At 37.3% G+C, this 20,597-nt stretch overlaps 1 protein-coding gene across 4 annotated transcripts; it reads right to left on the reverse strand.

Moving 5' to 3' along the window:
* Positions 1 to 59: 59 nt before the first annotated feature.
* Positions 60 to 18,711, reverse strand: LOC123505601 (ATP synthase mitochondrial F1 complex assembly factor 1-like). Of its 4 annotated transcripts, none has more exons than XM_045257120.1 (8): positions 18,571 to 18,711; positions 9,249 to 9,428; positions 5,547 to 5,691; positions 5,208 to 5,270; positions 4,407 to 4,505; positions 3,988 to 4,083; positions 1,045 to 1,152; positions 60 to 565 (listed from the first exon to the last, which is right to left on the reverse strand). In XM_045257120.1, exons 2-8 carry the CDS (start codon positions 9,413 to 9,415, stop codon positions 374 to 376), a joined length of 870 nt encoding a protein of 289 aa, XP_045113055.1. In that variant the 5' UTR covers positions 9,416 to 9,428; positions 18,571 to 18,711; the 3' UTR covers positions 60 to 373. The 4 variants fall into 4 exon arrangements, with proteins under 4 accessions (XP_045113055.1, XP_045113056.1, XP_045113058.1 ...); XM_045257121.1 differs by lacking the exon at positions 18,571 to 18,711 and adding an exon at positions 17,335 to 18,013; XM_045257123.1 differs by lacking the exon at positions 4,407 to 4,505.
* Between the last annotated feature and the right edge of the window lie 1,886 nt (positions 18,712 to 20,597).

A 20,597-nucleotide genomic window follows, 5' to 3' on the forward strand; every position in this document is an offset into this window, starting at 1 on the left:
CTAAGAACTCCACAGAGGAAGCCCAACACAGACAATCTAATGATAGTGAAAACACAGAAAAAGTCAAATAGATGTATATTTGTATTTACATATTGTATAAATGAACTCCTCAGTGATAAGAAGAGACGAAGACTACGTAGGAAGAAGAGAAAAGGAATGGAGGTGCAGGGCAGGTGTGGGAGAGGGAGGCCCAAGATGCACTGGAGGAACAGAGTGAAGGACTTCAGGGAGAGGCAGCTAAAAGAGGAAAAGGTGATGGACTGCAACTGGTGGAGACAATAATTGAGAAGATGCACCCCATATGAAAAAAAGGGAGATGCCAGTAAAGGAGGAGGAAGATGAATGAACTCTTCAGTCTAATCTCTTTACCTTTTTATTGTTGCTCTTTGTCAGATTTGTTTGAGAGCACACTAAGATCCAGCTTCTCCAGGTGCTCCACTAGCTCCATGTGCTTGAACTGACCTGGACTGTGGTGAAACTTTTCCAGTAATGCTGTCCGTTCCTTGTCACCACCACCATAATACAGCTGAAGTTGATTTACCAGAAACTGGGCCTCAAATGCATTCTGAAGAAAACACACCATTTTCAGACATTTGAGTGATGGTACCAATAAAAAAAGTACTAATATTAGAAAAATGTTGTGGCAAAAGATGCTATAAGTACAAGATCATAGAAAAATATAGCAATCTTATTGCTTATCTTTTGATGTACGAGAGGAAAACTGGCCAAGGAAAACGTACAGAGAGAGAGAGAGAGAGAGAGAGAGAGAGAGAGAGAGAGAGAGAGAGAGAGAGAGAGAGAGAGAGAGAGAGAGAGAGAGAGAGAGAGAGAGAGAGAGAGAGAGAGAGAGAGAAAAAAACTTAGTTGCCAGCCCCTTGCAGGTCTGAGAGTTAACCAAAATAAAGTATGAACATGAAATTGCCTAGTGGAAGGTGAAGCTTGCCTTTTAGTTGCCTTTTCTGACAAGCAAATGCTACAGAACTGGTACTTTATATCTTACTTCAGTGCTCAGAAAAAATAATGGCTAAAACAACCATTACTTACCAGTATGTCTTTGTTGTATTCGCCATGCATGAATACAATGCCTCGCTCCTCCTTCAGGTCAGGGTAGTGGACCAGTGTGAGGCATTCTGGGGCATTCTCTTTGTATGCCTGAGGAACACAACATCATTACTCACATGGCACTCTACATATTCTACACCTACAGACAATTCTATTCTTACTGGAAAGCTGAATGATACAATAATACCACTCTGACATTTATACAACTATGTACATTTACTGTTAACCTGTACAGTGTTGAGCATTGCCAAGTCGTTGCATTTTTTTTATTTTTTCCATTGTCCAGTAAAATAGAAAAATGAATTGTTTCATATATACATAAATTATTTCTATGCCATTAATGAAAGTCTTACTATCTTATGATTTTGATTTTTTATTTCTTTTCTTTTTCTTTTTCATTTTTTTATTTTTTATATTTTGCCCTTCTCCTTGCTCATGATATCTGATTAGGGATGCATAATTCATATTTACATATTCTAAAGCTTATATTCTCTCCTTTACATACACTAAATGAATACTTCTTTACATTGCAAGTGTCTATCAATAAACAAGAATGGTACATTAAAAATGGTTGCAGTATTTGCATCTGGCAGCACAGCACATCTCATGGTTGTGGTTACTACACCTACAGTTATCACATACTATGAATGTTATGACTTTGGTTTCCTTTTCACTCTGATATCGTGTTCCCTATTTCTTAAGCCTTACTGATTCTAAATGAGAGAATTAACTTCCTAGGAAAAAATAAGTTATCTTTTTATACAATGATTTTTTTTTTTTTTAACAGCAGCCCATCCTGTAGAGCCAACTCCACAACAGTATCACTGCGTCAAAACATTTATAAAATAAATCTTTAGTTCCTCTCCAATACAGTGGCTTTTAATCTTAATTTCACTGCTTTGATATTATATGCATATCAACATAGGTATGGAAAAACTAAATAATCCAAGTACATGTGGCATTCAGTCTACAATAACTATGAACCAAAAGACACTAGGTATATATATATATATATATATATATATATATATATATATATATATATATATATATATATATATATATATATATATATATATATATACAACCCCGCTTAACGAAGGGTTACGTTCCTGAAAAACACTTCGTTAAGCGAAACTTCGTTAAGCGAACCGATTATAACAAGTTTAACCCCTGATTTGAACTTCCACTGAGAGTAAGCAAAGCGAGAGTGCATCATAGTACAGCAAAAGGTTTAATGAAAGTAAAAATTATGAAGTTAAACATTTAGGTAGTTTAATTTAAGTCATTATAATGTACACTAATGTATGTATGTATGTAACTTTATAATGTTGATGATCTTAACTTTATGAAGGGAGGAAGAGTGAAACGGGAAAGACACTAACCGCAACCTGTGGAATGTAAACAAAGTGCGCATCATTGTACTGCATACAAAACTTATGTACCACATTTCCACATGGCTTTCCATTTTATCCATTGTAGAGTCACGAGTTCAGGTGGTTCTTTTAGCTTGCAAGGAAGATACGGTCTCACCAGCCTTCTTAATAGAGTCTGCTGACTTGAAAATAGAGACAGTATAATATGGAGTCAAGATGGTGGCCAGCTATAGTTTTCTGGCCTCTCTCGTGTCTGTGAATAATATCTAGCTTCACTTGGAGAGTAAGAGACTTCCTGGTCTTCTTACGAACACTAGGCCAATTGCAGGACATTTTGGTGGTAAGTTGAGCTAGGGAAGACAAGCTGCTGCTGACGCTGTTATGTTTTGACTGGGGAGTGAGTGTTGCGCGCGTGTTGTCCACGAGAGGCTTGATCTTGATCTTGATCTTTATTCTATAGGGGTCCCAGGATTTTTCCTGAGGCAGGCCTTAGTACCAGCAGCTCCTGGTGTATTCAAAAGCCTGTCAGCTTGTGTGATATGGTGGGGCTTTCAAATTTGGAAAAAAATTACCTGGATAAAACTTCGTTAAAGCGAGTTTGGTGTTCGTTAAACAAGCAGATGGTAGTAAAATGAAACCTTCGTTGTAGCGAAATTTTGTTATGTGAACCTTTGTTAAACGGGGGTTGCCTGTATATATATATATATATATATATATATATATATATATATATATATATATATATATATATATATATATATATATATATATATATATATATGAGAACATTCATTCCTGATTTGTCTTCGTTTCTGTTAGTGACAAGTCTTATTTTTCCATTTACTTATTTATTTATCATTTATTTTTTTATTTTTTTGTCCTGGCCTATAGTGCCTGCATGCAACTTGAAGAGAATTGGAAGCGCTGTTAAGCTTCCACGCATTACTAGCGCAGGCAATTATATTTATAGTGGTACCCACATTAGGGCCCATATCACCACCCAAGCACATCTTCGGTGTAACCACCTAGAACCTTGGTATCATGGTGACATGTAGGTATCTTTAAATCACTTGACAAATGGCAAAGTATCAAGGCGATACGTGGTGGGATTCGAATCTACGAGTGGATGTCTGCCTGATCCCATGCTCACCACTTTATTCACTAAGCCACAGCCTCCCATTATATACAAACAAAATTGGAGGTCATAACACAGCTCTAAAAAGGAAATCATATAACATGTACTAAATACTTTCAAAAGAAATACATACATACTAAACACTGTATGGAATAAGTTACACTGAATCACATAGCTTGGCAAAATAATGATAACCATGTTGACATTGTCTTCCTTAACTGTATAAAAGCTAGCAACTTCCTTAAACTGAAGTTGCCATGACAACCCTCAATCTGGATTATTATAGGTATCATCTTTTCACTTTTGTTGGATCATGAAAAGTTTGGTTCCTACTCTCCTTAGTAAACAAAATAAACCTACAAATATAATGGAGACCTAATAAGAAGAGGGATAAAGATAGCCTTTGAGCCTCACCTGATAATTAACAAGTGAAGTGAAATGGACTTCATGACCAGCAAACTGTAATATGATGAATTCATAACCCTTGTCTCTAGGTAGGGGGAGCACAAACTGCAACAAAGACAACCAAACAGACATAGTAAATGCTAAGAGTATTCATGAGTTTAAAATAATGAGTAATCAAGTGAGGTACAGAAATGAGTTCCTTTGAGTGTAACTCACTGCAAATCACAACTAGGTAAAGGCAACTAACACAAAAGAATGTCTTCATATGTCCTGTGATGTTCACTGGCATTCTCTTTGTTCCATCATGCATAAATCTTACAAACAAAAACATATCACCAAAGAATCATAGTTACGGGGGGGCAGGAATCATGATGGTAAATTCAAGAAGACACAACACTGAATGAAAATAGTGACAGCTGACAACATACACAGGAGTATTTCATGGACACTTCATACTGTTTGTCATATGTATCGCTGGAGATCACCCCACACACTGCGTCCTTCTGGCGGAAGTGCTCTGTCCAGATCTGAAAAGAGCACACTCAGGATATATATATATATATATATATATATATATATATATATATATATATATATATATATATATATATATATATATATATAGAGAGAGAGAGAGAGAGAGAGAGAGAGAGAGAGAGAGAGAGAGAGAGAGAGAGAGAGAGAGAGAGAGAGAGAGAGAGAGAGAGAGAGAGAGAGAGAGAGAGAGAGAGAGAGAGAGAGAGAGAGAGAGAGAGAGAGAGAGAGAGAGAGAGATTAAACAACTACCAACACCAGGATCTTTACTTGCCACACCTTTCCCTTCTCTCTTTCCTCTTACAAGTGGGGGTCAGGCCTTGGCATCCCGGCAAGCACTAATAATAGTGAGCAACTCCTATCAAAATAGAGGCAATGTCCTTTACTCTTCACATCATTTTCTTTCTCTTTTCTCTTAAGAGTGTCCATGTCCTGTGGTAATGATTGGTTTGTTTATGTTCTAGAGTCTCTGCATATGTTCTGAAGCTTTCTGGTGTGGAAGTTTTGTTTCTTGACAGTGTGTTACTTTAATATAAGTGATGGCTCACATATAATAATCTTAGACATGAGTATATTTTCCTTAAGCATACTGCAGTTTCATTGCTTCAGATTCCTCCTACATGATCTTTGCTCCCACACACACAATTGTATCAGCATATGAAAACAAAGGATAGCTGAGGTTAAATAATACTTACATAAGCCACTTCCTGATTAGTTTTCCCCTGCAGGAGGTCTGTCTTCAAGATGCTCTCCAGTTTCTGATCAGGATGTAATGTGATAACAAATTGAGAATCAGCTTTACTATAAATGGTCTATAATTTCTAATCTCACATGTACATACGACTTATCAAATTTTCATAACTAGATTATACATTTTGGTAGACTCAGAAGTTATTGTGCCTAGCATGTACAGTTTTATTTCTATGAGATGATGATGATGATGATGATGGTGAAAATAGTGGTAGTGGTGGTGGTGATATTGGTGATAATGATGACAATATGCTAGTCAAGAAGCAAGGGAGCCAATCTACTACCTTCTGAGGAGCAAAGCTATAGGCACTCTTGGGCACCACCTCCTTGCCCTTTTCTGCCACCTTGGTGAAGCTGTGGCCGCCTGGCTCACTCTGCTTCACCTCCTTATTCTTGGCAAACTTTTCAAGGAATTCTTCTGGAGATTCTCTGCATAAGAAATAAATATTGGTGTACTGTCGTCTCACTCATACTTTTGCTAGATAAAATTACTGTGTCCTTTAAAACTGTACAACAAATGACAATATGTGTTCCCACAAGTTAGAAAGATTTCTTTATTGGAAGAGGGAAACTTGCTAAGGGCAACAATATATTAAAAAAAGGACCACTTAAACTACAAATTCCCTAAAAGATTAGGAGAGAATTTGCTAGAAGACAGGGACAAATGTCTTGAAACCTCCCTCTTAAAAGAAGTCAAGTCATAGGAAGATGGAAATACAGAAGCAGGCAGGGAATTCCAGAATTTACCAGAGAAAGGTATGAATTATTGAGAATACTGGTTAACTCTTGCATTAGAGTTGGACAGAATAAGAGTGAGAAGAAGAAGAAAGCCATGCCGCAGGGAGGCATGTAGTTAGCAAGATCAGTTAGCATGAAAATAGTGATATAAGAAAGAGATCCAACATTTTAACAGTGTATAAAGTTAGCAGTTGGAGGGGCTAGAAAAACTGGCAGAGATGCCACAGAACACCTAACTTCATAGAAGCTGTTTTAGCAAGAGATGAAACATGAAGTTTCCAGTTAAGATTATAAGTAAAGGACAGACTGAGGATATTCAGTTGAGACTAGAGTGTCAATGAAGAAGAGGGGACAGTTGTCTGGAAGGTTGTATTGAATTTATAGATGGAGGAATTGAGTTTTTGAAGCATTGAACACTACTAAGTTTTCTCTGCCCCAATCAGAAATATTAGAAAAGTAAAGTCAGGCATTCTGTGGTGTACCTGCATGATCTGTTGATTTCTTGAAGGGTTAGTCATCTCTGAAAGGACGTGGAAAGAAATAGGGTGGTATCATCAGCGTAGGAATGGATAGAGCAAGAAGTTTGGTTAAGAAGACCATTAACCCCTTCAGTACCATTACACATTTTCGTACTCATTCTGGTTACTATTTGATGATTTTATACAGCTTCACAAACTCACGTGGGGATTGAAATAGTGAAGACTCTGGCCATTAAACCTCTGACCTCCATAGACCCTTCATAATGTCAATGCAATCGTCTAATCACACTTAAAACTATAGATGAAAATACGTCCCGGTGCCGAAGGGGTTAATGAATAATAGAAAGAGAATGGGTGACAAGAGAGAACTCTGAGGAACACCACTGTTAATATATTTAGAACAGTGGCCATCTACCACGGCTGTAACAGAACGGTTGGAAAGGAAACTTGAGATAAAGTTGCAAAGAAAAGGATAGAAACCATAGCAAGGCAGTTTGGATATCAAAGCTTTGTGCCAGACTCTACCGAAAGCTTTTGATATGTTTAACGTGATAGCAAAAGTTTCATCGAAATCTCTAAAAGACTCAGTAAGGAAAGCCAGAAGATCACCAGTAGAGCAACCTTGACAGAAGCCATACTGGTGATCAGATAGAAGATTGTGAAATGACAGATGTTTAAGAATCTTCCTATTCACGATAGATTCAAAAATTTTAGACAAGCAAGAGATTAAAGGTGGAGGACAGAAGTTTGAGAAATTTGAAGTCACCCTTTTTAAGAACAGGCTGAATGCAGGCAAATTTCCAGCAAGAAGGAAAGGTAGAAGTCGATAGACATAGTTGAAAGAGTTTGGCCAGGCAAGCTGCAAGCATGGAAGCACAGTTTTTGAGAACAATAGGAGGGGCCCCTTTAAGTCTGTAAACCTTTCGAGGGTTTAGGCCAATGAAGGTATGGAAAATATTAATATGAAGAACTTAGACTGAAGGTATGAAATAGTCAGAAGGAGAAGGAGAGGGAGAGACAAGCCCAGAATCATCCAAGGTGGAGTTGTTAGCAAAGGTTTGAGAGAAGAGTTCAGCTTTAGCAGTGGTGCCATCAGAATGAAATAAGGAAGGGAAAGGTGCAGTAAAGATATTGCAGATGTTTTTGGCCAGATGCCAGAAGTCTCGAGGAAGTTTGAGTTTGAAAGATTTTGACATTTCCAATTTATGAAGAAGTGTTTGGCAAGTTGAAGAACAGACTTGGCATGATTCCAAGCAGAAATACAGAGTGCATGAAATTCAGGAGATGGAAGACACAAGTACCTCTTGTGGCCAACCTTTCCATCATGTATAGCACAAGAACAAGTTGTGTTAAACCAAGGTTTAGAAGGTTTAGGTTGAGAAAAAGAATGAAGAATGTACATCTCCATGACAGACACTATCACCTCTGTTATGCATTCAGCACAGAGAGATGGGTCTCTGATATGGAAAAAGTAATAATTCCAGGGAAAATCAGCATCATACCCCCAACTGGCAGAGGCAAAACGCCAGAGGCATCTCTGCCTTGGGGGATCCTGAGGAGGGATTGGAGAAATAGGACATGATACAGAAATGAGATTGTGATCGGAGGAGCCCAACATAGAAGGCTTTAACACCTTCACCAATAAAAACCCTGGAATACTCTACTCTTTTTTCCTATTTCAAAGTTCATTGACTTGAAGTTGCATTCTCATCAAACCTTTACTTGAACCTCCAAATGACTTTTTAAAGGGAGTAATTACAACTACAGTAAGCCCCCGCATTTGGCGAATTAATTAGTCTGGCGAAATTACTGCCAAATGCGAATTTCGCCAAGCACGAGTTCTTTGTTCCATATAAATTGCTTAAAAAATGCCTCAATCAGCCTTCGGTCATTGCCAAAGTCCCTCTTTTGATCCCTAAAATACCATCTTTCGAGCTGAAATAAAATGTTTTGCCTTCACATATTAGAACACATGTACATGAGTTTTGTACTAAACAGACCAATAAATAATAAATAAAGCTAATAAGACATGATATAAAGGCTGTAACTCCCATATTTCCACCCATTTCTCTCGCCCACTTTTGTCCTCGCCGCCACCACCATTGTCCTTAAGCCCACCGTTACTACCTGTTGTGCTGGTAGAGGCCATGTTGGCGGTAAATCGCCAGACTTCGTTCCCACGCTACCGGGACAAAAGGTGGCACAAACAAAATGACTGAAGGGGACTTTCACACTGTATTCTCATAAGTTTAGAGAGAGGTCTGACGTCACCGGGAAGCCGTGTGGTTTGCTGTGCAGCCGCCAAATTTGAATTCAGATCACCAAGTGTGCACTCGGTGGCCTGTGGCCACCCTACCACTGAAAGTGAATGTTGCCAAGCTGACATTTGCCAAGTGCAGGGGCTTACTGTATACTATTTTCTTATGAAATTTTAGTTAACTTTCCTGTCTCCTTGTCATGTAAAGATTATAAAGTAAAAAAACAAACAAAAGAAGAAATAACTCCATTAACTATCTTATCTATTTTTGGATGATTGATAAGATTATGACAAAAAAATAAAAAAATAACTAAATAAATAAATAAATAAATAAAAAGGTTACAAAGTTCTCACTTATCAAACAACTAAAGAATTAATGCATTTGTTGAGCAAAATCTAGGTATTGGATAACCTGTATCAGGTTCCTTACCAAACAATACTAATAAGCAACAATTAAAAGCAGTGTTCTTTCATGCATAATGGCAATACGTACATATATTTAAACAACATACTTTTGAAACTTTGCAATCTTGCCAGCATATTTTCCAAAGTAAGGGTTCTTCTCCAGCTCCTCGATGGCCTTAACCATGGCATAGCTGGAGGTACTGACTGGTTGTTTGCTCATGATGGTTACTGCAGCTTGTCCTGCGGCACACACTCGTCGAGCCACACCAAGCATTTAAAACACTATCCTGTAGCAGCAGGAGAGAAAATATAGTCTGCATTAATAAACAGGGTGGTCCAGAATAAGAACTACGAAATACATCAACTCCTTTCCTCTGAAAGTACACACATAAGATACATCCTCCTGATATTCAATTCTGATCTATCTAATTGTATGTATCCGTCATTTTGACCATTATGAGAGTTGAAATAGATCAGTAAATTTATAATTATTTTTCCATAGTTAGCTAGGAAGCACCAGCAGTTTGTGTGGGATGAAAAACATAGATTTTGAGGTAAGCATTAGGAGTGTATGGCAAGGGCAGGCCTAGGTAAATCACTGAAGAACAATTCTGCCTCATTAAAAAACAATTCTGCCCATTATGTGAAGCAGAAAGGTTAATATGTAAGTAACATGTAGATTCATGTTGACTCAACCTCAGTTTAAGAGAGTTCTGGACAAGGAAGTTTTAATCATTATTATTCTGTCTCAAGAAGTCATCTTGTGGTCAAGTTATTTATTAGATTCTTTTTCCACATAACTCCAAAGGCACAAACTTTCCACAATTCACTGCAATGATGCACTGAACAATCTTCACTCTGGATAATACAAAGGTAACCTTACCCTCCTCCTCCTATTCTCAGATAGAATTTAGGTTGCAGAATACATCAACTTCTGGATACTTGTTAAAACAATAACAAATGAAGAAAAAGGCTGGTAAATATCAAAGAGAGTTGCATAGCCTGGTTGATCTTGTGATGGCCACCATGTTCTTGATTTTGTTGCTAACATCCTAATGTAAGTAAATCTTACATACATGACACTTTTTATTAGGCTAGGTTTAGCAAGGTTAGGTTAGACTTGGTAAGGGGCACAGTCCTAATATACAGGTCCCTCCAGCTCTCCTTGCTTCCCGCCTCCCCCTTCGTAGATGATGTAGATCTGGAACTGTAGCATTTAAAATGGCAGCTCCTGACGTCTTATTATTTTGTTTTTTGTTAATGTTGTTGCTATATTTCCTTGTTTTGTTTTGTTTTTTTATATTTTATGTAATACTTCTTTATTTTCCTCTAACTTGCTAATGTTTTCTTCAAATAGGAATATTCCAATGTTGATGTTATTATCTTGTTTGTATAGCTGTTGCAGTGCTGCTGATGTTTCATGTACACCTTGATAACCCAGGCAATATAAAATAAAATGTTCAATGTTTTCTATTTCCTCTTCACACATACATTTTATGTTTCCATTTGTGAACTTTTCTCTGTCATTCAACCCTAAGTTGTTGGTCCTTACTTTGTACGCATAAACTTGTAGAGGCTGACCGTGTGTTATCATATGTGTGTGTGTGTGTGTGTGTGTGTGTGTGTGTGTGTGTGTGTGTGTGTGTGTAATTCACTGTTTGATCCGCTGCAGTCTCTGATGAGACAGCCAGACGTTACCCTACGGAACGAGCTCAGAGCTCATTGTTTCCGATCTTCGGATAGGCCTGAGACCAGGCACACACCACACACTGGGACAACAAGGTCACAACTCCTCGATTCACATCCCGTACCTACTCACTGCTAGGTGAACAGGGGCTACACGTGAAAGGAGACACACCCAAATATCTCCACCCGGCCGGGGAATCGAACCCCCGGTCCTCTGGCTTGTGAAGCCAGCGCTCTAACCACTGAGCTACCGGGCACTGTGTGTGTGTGTGTGTGTCTATGTGTGTGTGTGTGTGTGTGTATATATATATATATATATATATATATATATATATATATATATATATATATATATATATATATATAGTCAATTCTCGGCTATCGTGACTTCAGCTATCGTGTTTTATTGCTATCACGCACCCATGAAAAGCTGCTAAAATTTCATTATCGCTACCTCAGATGCCTGCTATCGTGCGCCCAGCCATGACATCATGGAATATCTGAGCGCTCATTGGCCAAAACCGCCTTCCTGCCAAGATCAATTCGGCTATCACGTTTTCGGCTATGGCACGGCTATTTCGGCCCCAATTGGGCGCGATAGCCGAGTTAAGTGTAGTATATATATATATATATATATATATATATATATATATATATATATATATATATATATATATATATATATATATATATATATATATATATATATATATATATATATATATATATATATATATATATATATATATATATATATATATATATATATATATATATATATATATATATATATATATATATATATATATACAGTATATATAGGCAGTCCCCGCTTAACGAAGGGGTTACGTTCCTAAAAAAAACCCTTCATTAAGCGAAACTTCGTTAAGCAAATCAATTATAACAAGTTTAACCCCTGACTTGAACTTCCATTGAGAGTAAACAAAGCGAGAGTGCATCATAGTACAGTGAAAGGTTTAATGAAAGTAAAAATTATGAAGTTATACATTTAGGCGGTTTAATTTAAGTCATTATAATGTACACTAATGTATGTATGTACATAACTTTATAATGTTGATGATCTTAAATTTATGAAGGGAGGGAGGGTGAAACGGGAAAGACACTAACTGGCAACCTGTGGAATGTAAACAAAGGGCACATCATTGTATCACATACAAAACTTCTGTACCACATTTCCACAAGGCTTTCCATTTTATCCATTGTAGAGTCATGAGTTCAGGTGGTTCTTTTAGCTTGCAAGAAAGATACGATCTCATCAGCCTTCTTAATAGAGTCTGGTGACTTGAAAATAGTAGAGACAGTAGATGGAGTCAAGATGGTGGCGAGCAATGTTATTAGTTTTCTCGCCTCTCGTGTCTGTGAATAAAATCCAGCTTCACTTCGAGAGTAAGAGACTTCCTGGTCTTTTTAGCAATAAAAGGCGACATTGCAGGGTGTTTTGGTGGTAAGTTGAGCTGCTGCTGATGCTGTTATTGTTTTGAACATAGGGAGTGAGTGGTGCGTGTTTTGTCCATGAGAGGCGGTGGTGTATTCAGAAGCCTGTCGGCTTGAGTGATACGGCGGTGCTTTCAATCTTGGAAAAAATTATCTGGGTAAAACTTCATTAAAGTGAGTTTGGTGTTCGTTAAACAAGCAGATGGCAGTAAAATGAAACCTTTGTTATAGCGAAATTTTGGTGTGAAACTATATATATATAATCGGGCTTGCCTGTGTGTGTGTGTGTATATATATATATATATATATATATATATATATATATATATATATATATATATATATATATATATATATATATATATATATATATATATATATATATATATATATATATATATATATATATATATATATATATATATATATATATATATATATATATATATATATATATATATCTATTGACCCTTCCTCAGTAGCTGATGGTGTTTTCTCTGCTGTGTCTGGAGTGGAAGTGACTCGGTGTGGACTTCTATTCCAGAAACACCATCAGCTACTAAGGAAGGGTCAAGAGACACGAAATCCGGATATAGCAGACATGGCTACCTATGGCAAAGCCATCACGCCCCTTGAGAAAAAGAATAAGACACTTTTAAGGTGTAGAGAAAATACCTTAAAGAAAATCATCAACACCGAATTGGCTATCACCTTTAATGAAATATGCCTGAGAGAGAAACTCCTGCCCACATATACTTTATATATATATATATATATATATATATATATATATATATATATATATATATATATATATATATATACATATATATATATTATTCATAGTTGATATTTTCTTGAATGTTTGATATATTTCCAGGCCTCTTTTTCATTTAACGATCTATTCCGCTGATCTGTGTCCCAGCTCATATTGTTTTTTAACTCATCCTGAGTCATTGTTTCCAAGTTTGCTATTCTAATCTTTAAACATTCTACCATGGTATTTATTCAAACTATTTGACTAGCTGTACTTCTGCTGCATTCTTCTTAGTAAAGGGGATCCTCACAATTCAATGGGGTTAGGGCGGTTTTTCATCAGTCGAATCAGTGTTTATTCAAATCATGGAGCAATTACAGATAATTCTTGATTTACGTGTGTCTAATTTACGCGTTTTTGTTAATATGCGACCAAAAAAAATATCATAATCAATTAAATTTATGCGATCTGTTTGCTTATATGCGATTTGGCCCAACCGCATTTTCAAACTGAGCGTCAGACGCAATTTCAAACTGTGTGCCAGATAGTGGACAGCAATGGCAAGTGCTTGTGAGGGGTGAAGACATTGGCGTCCTGTGTTTATTTTTTTACTAGTGTTTACTTTTATACTGTGGGGTTATTTTTGATAAGTGGATTTTTGATAAAGTGGAAAAGGTCAGAGGGAGATGGTGACTGACTGTGGTGTGAGTGGTGAAGGCAGTGACGCAATGAGTGTTGTGTTTACGTATTCTTTGTTTTGTTGTTTTCTCTTATTATTTTTTGCTTTCTCTTATTATTTCTTGCTTTTCCTTTTACTTTAAATACACTTCTACTATTTAGAGTGGTAAATAATAAAAACATGTTAATTTAGCCAAATAAATAGAGTATATTGTACAAATTTTTTTGGACCACATCTCGCGAATTTTGATATACACAATGCCTCTTGGAATGCATCTATCGCATAAATTGAGTTACCTGTACATGAATACTCCGCTTAAAGAACAGGATAGGGGATGTCAAAGCTGTTCGTAGAGTGGAAATTCGTTAAACGGATGTAATTTTCCCATAGGAAATAATGGAAATAGGGGGGATGCATTCTGGACTGGTCCCCAACATACCACAAGGGTTAAAAAAAATTATATTTTTTCTATTAGCTTTTTACAAACTCACTTAAACAGAATTACAAATGAAATACCGCGGTATTTCATTAGTAATTCACTATCACTCAGTACCACGGAGTCGAGGTTATCCTCATGGTACGAGCATATATGAATACTATGATATGATATTCATTATAGCAGGCAATAAAGGAGTGGAAACATAAATTTAATATCATGGTGAAAGACAACACGCAGGCTAAAAGGGTCACAAGAAGAAGAAGCGGCCGAGTTGCCGCAAGTCTCCGCTTTGTGTGTGGCCGATCTCATCTCTGCTTTATTTTTTGGTATTCCATGTAAGATTTTACTTTATGCATTACAAAATAATCCTTTCTTGGGGGCAAGGTTTGTAAAAAGCTAATAGAAATGTTGTTTTGTGAACATAAATGATATAAGACAGTAACACCACCTCCAGAGGTGGTGTTCCCAGCAATCTGATAGCAACCTTGTCACCGTCCCTCCAAGTGTTCATGGAAGCCATTTTGCGGCAGGAGGTTGCTCTGACGTTGTTAAGGAATCTTGGATCCAGCTCCAGGAGCGCTAGAGACAGGCGGGGAGCCAGCCAATCACAGCGAAGTTGCTGCGTTCAGTCCCTCACCTGGCAAATTCAAACCCAGAAAATTCGCTAAAACGGATGTGGTTGTATGTTATGCGGCCTTTTTTATCTAACTTTATATAGTACGTTAAACTGGAAATTCGTTAGATGAACGTTCATTAAGCGGAGTATTACTGTATTCCCATAAGATACTTAAGAATTAGGGGGATAGGGACCAACCTCCAGCCTAGACCCCCCAAAACATCACTATAACCTCTAAAAAACACTAACTTAGACTATATCAGTACTATTAAAGTCTTCATTTATATCTAACTTTTTTTTATTAAACACATTAGGGTGCTGTACAGTACATTTTTAGAAATAAAAACACTTGCAGCAGTCTCACAGTACTTGTCCCTGTTCTTCCAAATTGTTGATACTGTTGATCTATTCTAGGGACACCCATTTGTGCTGCAACGACACTGTGAGCTATACCTGCCTCACACTTCTTATAAGCTCAAGTTTATCTTTGAAAGGCAGGAAATTGTGCTTCTTAGGGCTGGGGCTGGAGATGGCTTTCCCTCGTCTTGAGTCAGACGAAACAAAAATTTTGTCAAATTAAGATCTATGGATTCTAATTAACACTTTTATAATAAAATTAATTTTCTTGTTAATTGGAATGATACTACAATCTCAAATCAATAGAATCTTGATAAGTAGATGTAAATATATTTGTGTGTGTATATATATATATATATATATATATATATATATATATATATATATATATATATATATATATATATATATATATATATTTATTTATTTTTTTTTTTTTCTCTTTTTTGTCCTAGCCTAACAGTGAAAAGTAGTTCAGTTGTTTGTTTACATTTCTCTGGCACTGCGACGTTCCAAGGCAGAACTTCCAAGGAACAACTGGCCAAGATGAGCAGCTCTGTTGTTTATGAGTGGACAAAGCTACCTGAAGAGTTTCTCATAGAGAGCATTAAAGACCAAAAATAGCAAAGAAAAAATAGCAACGGCTTGCTGGGGGTGAAGGGGCCGCCATGTTTACAGTTGACAAACACAACAAAGGCGGAAGCAAGCTTGTGTGTAACGACCAGCGTCGACAAAAGTTGATGGAAAAGTGCTAGTGTTTTGCAGCCTTAAACGACGCACAGGGTAGCGTCAGTTAACACTTCCGTCTGGCGGGTTTGCGGCGGATTTGACCAGGTGGGTGGCGTGAGAAATGAGTCGAATTGGCGAGTCAGTCAGTAGAACCTTGAGGATTGGGTATTAATTAACTGAGTTCGAATTGGCAATAATTCGAACTGTAAACGATCGAATCACAAGGATCCCCTGTATTACTTTCAGTAGCATATTTCTTGATTCCTCACACCTTATTTCATTATCCTGTGTTCTTATCGTACTCATCTATTAGAGATTTTGCATATCCCAATTTTCCTTCCATTTTTCTTGTTTTCATGGCAGATGCTCCTATTTCCCCTATTAGAGTGAAGGTATGTGCATATTTTGGAGCACCTAGAATTTGTCTGTATACTGTTTTCAGTTATTTGCAGTTTAGCTATTTCTTTTTTGTAAAATTCATAACATTTGTTCCTTATAGGATTGATGGTAGGCATATGTTCTTCCAATAAGTTTTACCAATGATTACTTTATTACAACTTTTTAATGTTATGGAATAGCTCATATCTGACAATCATTGAGCTTTATTTATAATTTCTTGTTTTTGTTTCATAAAACAGTTCTTATTTGTTAGTGTAATTCCAAGATATTTAATTTCTTCTTTTATCTCTATATATACCTTCTATTGTCCTTGGCTGGTTGTCACAGGTTATGTTACTTTTGTTTTTATTCATTTCCAGTCTGCACTCCCTGCTGATTGTTGTCAGTTTTTATATTGTCTTCTGCCTCTTTGACACTTTGACACAGCTGTAGTCTTTCGTCGGCAAAGAACAATTGACTAATATGGAAGCCCTCACTCTTAAATCTTTTCCTTTCTTCTTCTATCTTCTTTAGTTTGATGTATGTTAAGAGATTGAATAAAATAGTAGATCCAGTACAACCTTGCCTTATTCCATTTGTTACTGGCATTTCACATCTTAGATCTTTTGAAATATTGATTGTGGTTTTATCATCTTTGTAAATGTTAGTTATTACTGTTATTATATCAAGGTGTATTTTATATTTCATTAGTGCTTTACTATTTTTTTCTCTTTTATATTGAGTTGAATGCTTTTGAATAGTTTACTGAAGTTACTATTATTTTTTTTTCCCCTTTAACTGTCTTCAATACAATATCATAGAATGAGCAAGTCTTCAAGTGGTCTTTTATTTTGTCTCTTATTATTGCCATAAATATTTCATAGGTATAATTTGTAAGTGCAATTGGTTGTAAATGTTGGCTTGTTATTTTTTAGGTATCATTCTTGTGTTTGATTGTCTCCAGTCTTCAGTGCTTAGGATGTTATCAAAGGCTCTGGAGATTGTGTTAATACTTTCCCTCTTTTCTAATATTGCCTTGAATTCTGATTTACATTTAATTAGTCAGGCAGCCTTTTATTCTTAAAATTTTTAATTACCTTAATTGTTTCCTGTGTATTTATTGTTGCCATTGCCATTGGTTGTATTTCTTTCATTACATTTCCTGCGATGTATATGTGTTCCCAGATCTCATCTGGTAATCAGTAATCCACATCCCCTTACATCAAATGACCTCTTGCAAGGTAGCTGTCTCGACAATGTCTATTGACTTTAGCATTCCAAGCCTCAGTAACTGTGTTCTCATACTTTTTATATACTTCCTTACACTTGTTCTCTATTTCATCTATTGTTTCTGCTTCCATCAACTGCACTCCATTTCAATCATAAATCTGTACTTCATAATTTTTTCTCATTTCCTTTTGGTTTGTTTATGTATGGCCACCCACATCTTAGTTCTGTCTGCACTGTCCTGTATTTCTTGAGACAGTTTCTTTTCATATCTATATGCATCTGTCTTTACTAATGCCAGTATTTTTCTCTTCTGTATTCGGTATGAAGATTCAAGTTCATTTCAGGCTTCCTCTATGCTTTCACTTCTTCTTTTTCTGTTCAATTCCTGTCTGCTATTTATTGCATTTCTTATTTCATCACTTATCCATGGCAGTTCTTTTCTGGTGTCCTTTTTATTTGTTTTTTTCTGCTGTAAGTCTTCTTCAGTCTATTGTTTGCACTCTGCATAATAGCATGTCAAGTCTTTGTATATCATCTATTTTCCCTTGTGTTAGATATATTTTCACTTGCTGTGGATAAATCTCTAGTTTGTTTACATTTACAGGTGCTGTAATATTGTGAATCTCCTTTTATTTCTCTTGAAATGTGAGTTTGTTCTCTAGTTTATTTTTTGTTTCACTTTGTCAAGGTTATGATCTGATATAATGAGTATTTCTTGATTAATTATATATATATATATATATATATATATATATATATATATATATATATATATATATATATATATATATATATATACACACACACACACTGCATGATATGGTGTAACCTTAATTCTATCTGACATGTAACTATTAACCCCAGGGAAAGAGGCTCAGATTATCTCCACGAGCCCCACTACATTATCGAGGGATAGTACATTGGTAGTGTGGGTTCCTGCGTCTGTATCTGAATGCCCGAGTCAGAAAGCCAGCTAAGTAAGAAAACTACTGTTGTGATTAGGGAGCCTGACGTGTTGCTGGTCAGTGTCCTGGGAAAATATCACCAGACAAATACTAATGACGTCATGAGGATGTATATGACGCAGACGATAAACATCTCACCGGAGACAAACTGTGGGGAGACTGGGGATAAAGTCTGCTTTGTTCGCTCAACACGAACACTTAAACGCCATCACCGTAACTACCGAGCCGCCGGCCAATTGTTATGATCTTGATCTTGATCTTGATGTTACAGGTGACTCGGGATGCATGAGGATTGGGTGTGTGAATGTGAGAGGATGGGGCACTGGCAAGTTTGAGGATCTATGCAAGGAGCTGAATGAATGGAGCTTGGATGTGGTAGGTATCACGGAGACTCACCTGCGGGACGTGGTGCATATGGAAGGAAATGAGTTTGTCATGATAGGGAAAGGGCGTAGAAAACAGGATAAGTTAGGAGGAGGCGTAGCCTTGCTCCACAAAAAGGTGAGGAACCTGAGAGTGGAAGAGCTGGACATAGGAGACAGTGCTGAGAGTGAGGACGTGCTAGCTGTTCGAGTGGAGTGCAGGAGTGAAAGTGGCAGAGCTGAGAGGATAGTCGTAGTGGTAGTGTATATGACAGTGGAAGGCGACAGAGCAGTCAGGAGAATGGCAGAAAATATAGTGTTTTGAAAAGATTGCAAGAGAGTATGCTGGAGAGAGAGTGATTGTTATGGGAGACATGAATGCCCACATAGGTATGTTAGGTGAACAAATGAACAGGAACGGTGAGATGCTGGATGAGCTTGTGAATGAGGTGAGTTTGGAGAATCTCAATGAGACCCTGGCTGAAGGACGAGTGACTTGGTGTGGGAGGAACCAGGAGTCTGCGATTGACTACATGCTAGTGAATGGGAGAATGCGTGAAGTTGTTGACCGCATGTGGATTGATGAAGATGGGATGATTGACATAGTCTCAGACCATAACATGCTGGTGTTAGAGTGCAAGTTGAATGGAAGAGATGGAACAAATGCCAAGGCCAAGAGGAAAAAGTGGAGATTGAGAGATGTAGGATGGGAGAATTTCCAGGTGGACTTGAGTGAGAGGAGCTGGGAGGATGAAAGTCTAAGCGACGTGGATGAACTGAATGATAGATTTGTAGAAAATGTGAGAAATGCAGCAGTAAGCCAGATAGGGTATGCAAGAACAAGTGCCAGAAAGCATGCATGTAGGCCGTGGTGGAATAATGAGATCAGGGATGCTAGGAAGGAAAGGAAGAGACTGAATAGAGTGTGCAGACAGTTAAGAAAGAGGAGACATGAGAGTGAGGAAGCTGAAAGGAGTACCTGAATGCATGGGCAGCGTATGTGAGTCAGCAGCGAATGACGAAGCGAAAGATAATGAATGCTAAAGTTACAAGTGAGAGAAGTGTGATTCAGTCCCTTAGAGAGAAAGGTATGGAAGGTGGGCGAGAATGGTATAGATTCCTGAGGGGTGAGGGGATGCCTAACAGTGAGAATGTGGAGAGCCTGAAGGTGAATGGGGCAGTGGTGACTGATAAGGAAGAAATGAGAAGGGCAATAAAAGAGTTTTGGGAAGAGATTGGAGGTGTAAGTGAGGTCTTTGATGTGGATGAAGGACATGTGTCACTGGAGAGAAAGGATGCAGATGAGTTGAATGAAAGGATCAGCAGGGAGGAGGTGGAGAAATGTGTGAAGAAGCAGAAGAATGGGAAGGCAGCAGGGCCGGATGAGATACCGTATGAAATGTACAAAATGGAGGAGAAGTAGTGATTGATAGGATGACTGAGTTGTTCAACCAGGTGTGGGAGGAGGAGAGAGTGCCGAGAATGTGGAATGAATGCAGGGTGACCTTGTTGCATAAGGGAGGATATAAGAGTAAGAATGAGTTGAGGAACTACAGGCCGATTGCGTTAGTTAACACAGTAGGCAAAGTGTTCAGTGCGGTGTTGAATGAGAGATTGTGCAAATGGATTGAGAGAGTTGGAGTGTTAGGCGAAGAGCAAAATGGATTCCGAGTGGACAGGAGAGCAGAAGACAATCTGTTTGTAGTGAATGAATTGATTGAGAGAAAGAAAAGGGATGGTAGCAAACTATACTTAGGTTTCCTAGACATAGAGAAAGCATATGATAGGGTAAACAGAGAAATG

This window comes from Portunus trituberculatus, chromosome 18 (genome assembly GCF_017591435.1).
Source record: "Portunus trituberculatus isolate SZX2019 chromosome 18, ASM1759143v1, whole genome shotgun sequence".
NCBI lineage: Eukaryota > Metazoa > Arthropoda > Malacostraca > Decapoda > Portunidae > Portunus > Portunus trituberculatus.